Raw genomic sequence first — 10629 nt, forward strand, 5'->3', positions numbered from 1 at the left:
CCAGATCAGTCACATTAGTGTCCGGTGAGCCTTATTTAGGCGAACGATGTTAGCAAATGTTAGAATCAGTTCCCGCTAAACGTTTGGTCAGCATGTAGTTAAAGTAATGACTGTCGAAAGGGACTGCGAGCTTCATTAATCTTTAACAACTGAATTGTTATTGGAAAACAATGAACGTGTTTGAAATCAAATCTTCTTAATTGCTGAAAATGTATAAGGGTTTAATAATCTGTGGAGCTGAGATACACGCGCAAAATGCATATCCAACAAAGCAAGACGCTTGCAGAACTTCGCAAAATGTAACTACTGCAGCGCTGCGTCTTTTCCATGTGCCCGCCGCAGTGAGTTGTTCGTGTATATTTGGAGTTTTCCTTGTTAAAATGTTGTGTATCCCGGCGAGAGACGACGTGAGACGGCTGGGGCGGGAGAAGCGCTGTCTCTGGGATGAATACAATTATGTGCATAATAACATTTGTTTGCCAGCACGGAAACATGCGGTACCCGAGTTGCCGGCATCCCTGCGGGCTGATTATAAGACTATGCTAATGCTCAGGTACGTGCGCTCCTTAAGGAGCAGCCCGGAACTCCGAGCAGAAGTAATTGACTGTATAGCTCCTAAACTGGATTATGATTAGAAAAGTCCCTAAATTGTATGGGCATTAAAACGCCACGTTTTCTGTTTTATTAAGGCGGCTTTAGCAAATAGGAAACGTGCTTCGGTTTTTATGTTTGATCTGCAACATGAAGAACGTCGGACAGCTTTGTGCTTTGCGGTAAACCTTCAATTTGACTGAGATGGGAGCGAAAATAACGTTACGTAAATGTATAGTTATATAAATAGTTAATGCATGACATTATGTATAAATGTATGTACACCAAGTATGCATGTATAAATGTATGTGCATACAATGCTGTTTGCCTATGCGGTACGTATGGTAATAAGCACATATTTAATATTTAGTCAGTTTTACTTAACTACACAATTTTAAAACTGAAATAAGCGCAGTGGCACTTGTAATGAGTAGTATTTTAACTGGTTTAAACATCCATTTTACAAAGTTATCCATATCATATAATAACAGTATTTAATAATATTGTTTATTTTTATTCAAAGTCATGCAGTGAAACAGTGTCTGGTATTTCTTGGAATTACGTAAAATATTATGACAGGTATTTTTTTTACATTCACCTGCCATTTTAATAATTCTGGCTAAATGTACTCAAAAGTAAAGCATTTTCTTTTTGAATGTCATTAGAGCAGGGATGCCCAATCTTATCCGCAAAGGGCCGGTGTGTATGCGGGTTTTCGCTGCAACTCCCTAATTAGGTCACTAATTAGAGGACTGATTGGCTGAAGAGTCCTCACACCTGGGTTTGAAAAGCTGACCTACAGGTTATCCCAAAAACCCGCATACACACCGGCCCTTTGCGGATAAGATTGGGCACCCCATTAGAGCGATAAATATGTATACTAATATCATAACAAAATTGAAAAAAAAAAATGCAAAGTATTTTTTGTTATAATTGAAACATTCTTGAAGCTAATCTGCAGGGAGTGTATTATTAAGCTCCCTGGAATGTTGAGCAGATGCAGTTCAGAAGATGGATGGATGGAGACCTATGCTCCTGTTTATCACTGGTGACTGGTGTATAATTTAATACCTTTTGTCACCTTGAATGCCTTCATGATGTAGAGACCTTGGGTAACAGAGAACTGCTTCTGCTATGTCTACCACTTTTGTGGCTGAATTTTGGCTTTTTACGTCTCCAAGGACATCTTATTTGGAGCAGAATAATGACCGGAATGTTCTTCTGTGCTCATTGGTTCCCATTATCTCAAAGTACACTTCTTTTCTTGTCATTAAATAGTACTGGCTGTGTTTCCTTTATGTAGTGAATCATCTTGTATTGTATCCAGGTTTAATCACTCTTAAGGATTTTTGACCTCTCCGAAAGTTCTGTTTTTCCTTGGAATTAAACCTAACATTTTTAATGAAGATGCTGACGGATTAGGAGGAGGTTCCTTTAATAGTCAGTAGAAGGTGCCCAGTAGTGTCCAGCAGGGGGCGCTCCTCTGCGTCACAGGTCAGCAGACAAGCATGCATGAGCCAGAGAGGTCAGTTACTCTTCGTAAAACATTGAGACAAGCCCTTCCTCCACATCCATTTCCCGCCATTTCCGCATACTGCATCTCATAGCTTCAGGGCCGGCGCGTTTCCTCCAACTCCCAATCTCCCGGTGCTGTAGACTGCATTGCCCTGGCGCTCCTCCTCCCCGCTCCCCTGTAACCCTCAACCTAAGCCGGTCTTCATCCAAGGTGATCCTGATTGCTCCAGCGGCCGCGCGGTCTGAAACTCGGAAGCTGCATTCATGAGCGCCGATGTATGCTTGGTAGTGACTTTGTACCTCTGGGGCAAATAGTGTATTACCAAGCCGATAAACCTCTGGATCATCTTCTGAGTTTCTTATTGGGTGTTTTGGCCTTGGGATTGACATTAAGCTGGATAAACTATGCAGGGTATAGCCAGTGCAGGCTGTTTATTTTCTAATGTGGATACCAGTCTGAACCTGACTTAGACTGCTTGGGTCTTTATTGTAATATCCTGAACTCCAGTTTGGATTATCCTTTGGATGTTGTCGGTCAAACTCCTTCATTTACCTTGTTGAGATACTAGTTGTTATCTTCTGCAAGCATCTTCCTAATTTGGGATAGTTATTTTTTTCTTGCCTCCTATTCATGCAAGCAGGCAGGTCCCATCATACGAATTATATTCATCATTCTGGCATATTGTGATATAGTTGACTGTGATATTTAGAAATCATAATCCTAAAGATACTGATTTTTTAAAAGTTTTCTTTAAAAATACTTCACAGTCTAGTCGGATGCATACCTATAGAATATGTACCAGTAAATATCAGCTGTGCACTGTCAGGTTATTGACAAATAAAGCTACTGTATGATGTGGTCCTATATATTTATTTCACAGCATAAGCCCCAGTTTTAGATGGTTTCATGGTATTTCAGTGAAGCCCAAGCCAGTACCAAAAAAGAAAACTTTCCAATAGTCGTCCTTTCCACCTAGAGAATGTCCTGAGCCTAGTGTGGTCCAGAGCTACATGGACATGACTAGGCTTTCTGAAGTCTCTATGAACTATGAAGGCATGCATTCTCTCGAGTGTTGCCTGCGATGTCTGTGGAAATCCCTCTGTCTGAGCTCCGCCCCTCTGTCCCTTAGACTCCTCCCTCCTCCTGCTTTTTTAATTGGGCTACAGTGACTCCTAGCAGTGAGCCAGCTTCTGCACTGTTCCCCACCAACCTGACCTCAGGTCACATGTTTTCCCTTTAGCGCGTCGTTGGTCGATTAGGGTGACACAAGGCCCTCAGTGTCCCTTCCCCCCCCATCATGTCCTAAGCCCTGAAAAGCAAATTAACTCCACCCCTCTTTCCTTTCCCCTCCCTGGCGCTCCCTGTCAACCACACCCCTACCACCAGCACTTCCAGCACCTCCTCTTCTTGACTGGCCCTGCATCTTGCCGCACGTTTCCCCGACACGCATGCCTGTTGTGTTGTTTACACCAGAGGGCTGTCGACTTAGAGGAGGAAGGTCTTATAACATTTAATGCTGTCTCTGGCTGTTTCTAAACTAGGTGTCAATTCACAACAGGCTTCAAACGTACCAGCTCAGTGCGTCCCGGAGCCCAGAGAGTGGATCCCGCCTGGGCGCCCGTCTTAACCACCAGGGGGAGCTATGCTACCCGCAGCTCCAGCCGGGTGTGGCGACGTCGGCCCACTGGCCCGCCGTCGCCGACCTGAACCCGGAGACACTCATCCAGTGCCAGCAGATCGTCAAGGTGATCGTCCTGGACAAGGGCGGACGGGGCCGCATGGAGGCCTTCCTCAGCCAGACCCCGACGCACCAGCTTATCCAGTCTGCCGTCTCCACCCCCGTGAGGTCGCCAGAGGGTGGCAATCAGGGGACGCCCTCCAAGAACGTCTCCCAGCCTCCCCTGCCTCCACCACCGCCACCCTACAACCATCCCCATCAGTTCTGCCCCCCTGACCTTGTGCTTGGCAGACGGAGGCACTCAAGTGGCACGCGCAGTCTCGTGTAAATATACCTCCATGAAATATATCATTATCTTTTATAGACAAGGCACATATATTATATAAAATATATATGTAAATATGCAAAGCAAAAAAAAAACTGCTATATTTAAGATAATTAAAAATTAGTACAGAAAATGTGAAACCACTTTCACTTCTTTTCACTATAGTTCTCCTTACATGTACTCAAAAGTGAAGTAGTTTTAATAAATTTGTATTTAAAGATCGCCAATTTACTCTATAACTTAGGATATTTTGCTTCCCCACTACTCTGTCTTTCCCAAATGGATTCAAATACTTCAGCGTTCAGTTATCCAGAAAAAACTGCTCTTGGAAATAAACAAAGGAACCATTCATTTTGCAGTCTTCAGCTAGTTCCCTATTTTGGACACGGTTCTCGAGACTCTATACCATTTTCGTGTACTTCTCCTAAGATTTTAATTGTGATGCGTGTTCATGTGACGGATGGGAAAGGTGTGACCAGGCTAACTCTATTGTGAACATTGCAGGGCTAGAAAGCTATTTTACTTTCTGTGACATGTAATAAGCTTAAAGGTTTTGTCTAAGGTCCCCTACGGCTATAATGATGAGTAAGAGAAAAATGCAACCAGCACCTGAATTTTTAAATGGTAATTTAAGAAGGACTTTGTCTATGTGTTTGTCCCTATAATGTCATGTAATGTGGTTTTCTCTGTTTAGTTTTCACATCATAGTCTACGTGTCATTTTTAGGTCTTTGCGAAGATGACAAAATATTAGAAGTAAATGAAAACTCACAGCCAAATTAAAGCCTGTCAATACAAAGAAGCACTATTAAAAATGTCCATCGCTCTATAGCTCAGGAATTATAGGTGTACTTGATACAGGAGATAATATCCTCGCCATGTTATAAGTGTCTGGACGCATTTGTGAGGTCATGCTCGTCTTACAGACACTAACCTTATAGGTGATTAAAGCCCTATACAGTTATTTATTTCTTTACATTCCATACGTTCTGTATTTCAGTCACTAAATGTCCCCAATCATGGTGTGTCCTGTTACTCCTGTTATATAACTGGTGAAAAACTGATTTTTTTTATGTTGTCACCAAACTTTTTTTTGACAAATAATTCAGAAAAGCTGATAGTTGGAGAAAGCACCAAACTAAAAATCTCTCTTTGGGTTTGGGTGGTATTCAGTGGTTTAAATGTGTATATCTCTTTGTGTTTGTGTTACAGTTCTAATTTGTATTTCTGAGTGTGTTACCTGTAAAGAGGATATTTAAAGCTGTGTTGTGTGTGGTACATGTTAATAATTATTATTTTTGTGGGAAAGAGAAGGACAGTTCATGGGGTGATGTTACTGAAACATGTTTAGTTCATCTTGATGTAGGATAAATCCCACAGTGTTTGTGTGTGTTTGGTTGGACAGTCTTCTTATTTGTTTACTCAGCCACCATGTCCAAATGCACCCAGAAGACTCGCAGACCAAATTTCAAATCATTCCCTAAACACACATGTTGTTTGCCCTTCTTGTTTTTCTTTTAAAACACACCGTATTTGATTTAGGATTTGGCATATCCTCATCATAATCAATTGCCATGACGTACAGGTTTAGAAAAATTAATCATGTACAATATTGCTGAGGTGTAATAGGCATAACAGAAAAATATCATCATGTATCTCTTCTCCAAGGAATTGTCTTAATAACGCAGTCGCGAATCCATGCTCTTTGATTAGTGTCATTACATCTATCGATGCATCATTGAATAAGTCGCATAGCACCACGTTTTTCAGAGATGTGCCTCGGACTTTTTCTCAGGGGACTGTAGGACACCAGTCATTGGTCATTTTCTCATGTCATTGCTGCAGTATCCATTTATGGGCTGTATGAAACTCTCCCTCCACATGGTTCTGCATCCTTATCTGTTTATATTAGACATTATGGTGGTACATGCATAAGCATTAAAACTTTTCTCAGTATTCATCAGTACTATCTTGACCATTTCCTAAATCCATCCAGTATTGTCGGTATGTTTTCCAGTCCACTGTTGCAATAGTTTGTTATGATATTAGATGCTCTCTGAATTGGCCTAATTGTGCCTCTAACTTCTCAGCCTTTCCATTATTGTAAATGTGACTCCTTGTTGCATCCCTTGTGTTTTCCTCGCCAATTACTCCCTGTTGTGAAGTATGAAACGATGCCTTGGCTCAGCACTCCTTCAGCCGAGTCCCTTGTAATGCAGAAGTACTGAATTAGTCAGTCCACTTCTTGTTGCAGTTCATGATGACGGAGTGGCAATACCCCATCCGCTTTTTATCACGCAAAACATTTCCATCTCATCCCAGATATTTTCAGATCATTATCATTGGGTGTCTGGATCTATATAACTTAACTTAAGTGGAAGAGACCTATAGGATTTTCCTTATTGAAGTTTTTCCCCTGCATGAGTGAAAACCTCTGTCATCATGACACATTGAGAAGAAGCATAATTTTAAATTTATGACATAAAAGGGTAATAATGATAAGATTACAATTTTTGTTGAATTCATTTTGTTGGAATAATTTATGAGTGCAAAATGATGATAAGGATGTAATTATTCAACCAGCACCGCAATGAAAGGACACAAGTGTCTCCAGAATGACTTTAAATGCACATAATGTACTTGAGTGAAAAGTGAAGTATGTATCTAAAACATTGAAAGTCACAGCAATATTCTACTTGGAATACCTGAACTGAATTAAAAAGCAGGACTAATTTAATATTTTATTATTTATACATTTCTTTATTTTAAATTTGATTTGGGGCCTCTGTTAACTTATGCTATGTATGTTATTTAGTAATTAATATAGTATTAGTTTCATAGTCATTTGTTTAAGGAATACGTCATCGTGTTGCTGTCTTTCGAGACTTTTATGAAGCAAACTGTGAATGACGAGTGTCCGTCTCGTTCGGAGTACACGTGTGTCTTTCCCTTTCCTGTGTCCACGTGCACCCAGCCACTGAGCCGCACTCAGGCATTCGGACCGGACTGTTCGTCCGACTGCTGTTGTTTTCCTGCGTATGGAAGCTCGCGTGGCTCAAAAGTGCTTGCAGTGGGGGCCACGGTTACAGTAACGAAAATATGAGCAAAAACAGCAAAGGTATAGCCAGAGTTTTAAATGATGCTTATATATGCCATACACTGTGATTAACAAAACTTTGTAATAGATATTTTAAAGAACAAGTGTACATAATAGTATTGGAATCAGTACTTCAACACATTGCTAAAAGACTTATAAAACTATAAACAGTGAAATATAGTATTTAAAGACTGCTTTTATGTATGTTGATATTGTATTGAGATTTGCATTAGGTCAGTTGCTTGTCCATTTGGAAAACATAAATTTGCCCTTGCAATGCAACGCAGTGCTTGAATGTAAATTTTAGACTCCAGTGCATTGATTTAATCATGTTTAGGCATATATTTAAAAATTAAAATTAATAAAATCGTGCATTTTCACAGAGCTCGCACAAACCCTTCCTTCGCATACATATGCAGTGAGAACACATTCTTGGATGTTTTCAAAAAAAAAAGTAAACATTAATGGACAATATTAGATTGTCACACGGTCTCTGTTTTTTTTTTTTTTTAATTGTTATGCTGCAGTCAGTATTTTACAGCATTTGCACTCACTGTTCTGAAGGCAGGAGGAGGATGGACGCTATTATGAGAGCTTGTTGTGCAAGATGAACATTGTGGGGTTTCTGAGCCGCGGGACAGCAGCGCACAGAAACTCACAAGTCCACTGAAAGCCACATCGCATGAAAATGTCACCACATACGAGTACCGGCGTCACTGGAATCCTGAGAGCGCAGTCTTTTCTGACCTTTGAACTGCAGATCCCCATAAAGGTCACACCCCATCTATCGCTGGATGTTTGCCATGGCAACGCTTCCGCTTCTTGCCCTCCCTCTGTGACGGATCTGTCTTCTCCCCCTCTCCCTCTGGAATTCAGTGTTATGAACCCCATCCACATCGCCATCTAGGACAACACACGTGTGTGTCTGTGTATGCGTGCTCAGGAGAATGCGACAGGAGGAACCTGACTGAGGAACGAATGTTGGAGGATGATTGCACGTTGCCGGGTAGGACCACAGCAGTCAGATGGAAGGGAAACAGTAAGCAAATCCATTATAATAAACACATATGGCTTGCCGATTGTTTCTGGGTTCCTTCTTAATGCACTGCTTCATTCCGTGCCCGTTTATGTTCTGCTTTGCTTTGAAACTGTTAGCAAGAAAAGCTTCCTCTATATGAAAGGAAAAAAGAAAGAAAATTGGTGGGGTATGTCTTATGAATAAAAATAAAAGAGCTTTACAATAGAATTTGCCCAGTCAAGCATTTTTATTTCACCGTATATGGGCACAGGGGATTGGAATGATGAGTGCACCGAAATGTAAGAAAAAATAAACAAACTTGCACTTTTATTTGGAAATGCAGTCTAATTGCATTCTGCGCCCATTAATCAAACGTTCAGTTACTCTGAAAACTCTTAAACAACAGTCAGATTTGTATGGCGAGATATTATGTTGCTGTTATGATTTATGTTTATGAAAATTAAGGTTGTTTTGAGTGAAGCATTACAATTAAGTAAGTCAAATAGGGTTTTTCTGTGCAAAAGTAAATGCATGTAATTTGGCTTTTTATTGCCTATTTATATATTTTGTGGCACTGGCACGGTGGCCAACACCATACATTTATTATTATCATTATACCTTCTGGGAAAAAAAAATACAAGGAGGAACCAGCAGACAGCCATCAGAACACTGAAGACCTGGTGAAACAATGACATTCTGAATTTGACAATGTATCAACCATTTCAGTAAAACCTGGTACAAGAACTGTTTATAAGGGATACAAGGTTAAATACATACCGTGTGATATAATTAAACATTAGGCTGTAAGTACCAGAGTATCGAAGATATTGAACATAATAAATTGTCTTCTTCCCCTCTAGGAAAATGCAGTCCTAATCATTGTGTTATTAAGTTACATTGCAGGGGACTTTTAGTACCTTAATTAGCAATAGTCATACACAAGAAAGATGCATAAAGTGTGTAATAGAAGGAGTTAAAGAGGTTAATTAGTAAATATTTAATCGATTGGTTTGGAGCTATGGATGTTAGAAGTACATTGCATTTAAACATCAGTTTACCATCTGCGGAGTTCTCTGTCTGTTAACACACAAGGCCAAAGTTATAATGTGGCATCTCACAATAGTCTGCAAGGAAGATACTTTGCCCAAAATCAGCACATTGCTACTACAACTGCACTGTGTATTTACTGCAACATGAAGTCAGTTACCTTCTCATACAGCAGCTTATTAAGAAGACTCAATAATATCAAAGTTCTCCCTTTAGATTTGTCTGTTTACAATTAATTCTTTTAGAATAAAGTCAAACCAAACCGTGATTTATGTTTGCTCCAAAAAATTAAGAAAAATCTGCTAATGAGGTGGTAGGTTTTCAGAATGGGTCATTACCTTCTGACCCCTGAGGTGATAGAGCTATTCTCAGAGTAAACATTCCCACTCTGTAGTTGGTAGCGTTCACACTCTTCTCACCTCTTATTTCAGTGTATTTTGAACATTTTATTTGATTGGTAGCCTATGAATAAAAAACTCCCCTTATTTACAATTATAATTAAAGAGTGGGACGCAGATGCAGAGAACCAAAGTCAGAATACTGGTTTACTGGGTAATATTACAACATTCCAAGCATCAAAAAGGTCCCTTTTCTCATTTTAAATGAGCATTGTCTCACACCTCTTGTGTTGGCGGTTCTACTCTCCACTCTGCTCTGTGTATATTCTCCTGTAGTTTCCTCTGGGTCCTTTGGTTTCTTCCCGCAATCCAGAGTTACAGGTAGGTAAACTGGCCTCTAAAACCTGCCCATAGTGTGTGTATAACCTACGATGGATGGGCATCCAGTCCATACTATAGACTTGTGTTCTGTGCTGTCTGAGACCCCACCATGACCCTGAGCAGAATGAGTGGTTAGGAGATGGATGGATAGAATCAGGGCTGTAGCCAGCTATGAGGTCACCGAGGTCCGGACCTTGGTAATTTTTTAAGAGCTAAAGATAAAATTTGAAGCTAAATGTTTACCTGAATAAAAATTAAGCTAACTAATCGCTCACATAACTGATTAATTTAAAAAAGGGCTTATGAAGGAGAAAGTACAGTATCACTAATATGACTGAGGAGACCCACCCCCAGGTCCCGTACCTCACTATTTTTCAAACTCTGGCTATGGCAGTGGATGGAATTACAATTAAACGAAATATTCCAGGACCAGATCTATCACCATGGAGGAAAACTCAAGGTTAAGGTTATGTCGGATTTGGTCAGCAAATACAGAGGCACCTGTGTGGCAGTTTACACAGGGAGATATTTTAACTGTTATGGACCACAGACAGATTTATCGATCTTGAGGAAAAACCTTAAGACTTATTTATGAGAACATTTTCTCCAGGTCATGTGATTATTGTGGACGTCTGTGTT

The 10629-nt window shown here is 40.3% G+C and overlaps 1 protein-coding gene across 4 annotated transcripts in view; it reads left to right on the top strand.

Annotated features, from left to right (window-relative positions):
- Window positions 1-8554, top strand: part of LOC111835854 (IQ motif and SEC7 domain-containing protein 3-like) — a 114253-nt gene extending 105699 nt beyond the window's left edge. For 3 of the 4 annotated variants that reach the window (XM_023796566.2, XM_072709891.1, XM_023796568.2), the window contains one exon: window positions 3649-8554. In XM_023796566.2, the coding sequence (XP_023652334.2) occupies window positions 3649-4113 (465 nt within the window). In that variant the 3' untranslated portion in view covers window positions 4114-8554. The remainder of the gene's footprint in view (window positions 1-3648) is intronic. The other variant, XM_023796567.2, reaches the window with a different exon arrangement.
- The last annotated feature ends 2075 nt before the right edge of the window (window positions 8555-10629 follow it).

This window comes from Paramormyrops kingsleyae, chromosome 1 (genome assembly GCF_048594095.1).
Source record: "Paramormyrops kingsleyae isolate MSU_618 chromosome 1, PKINGS_0.4, whole genome shotgun sequence".
NCBI lineage: Eukaryota > Metazoa > Chordata > Actinopteri > Osteoglossiformes > Mormyridae > Paramormyrops > Paramormyrops kingsleyae.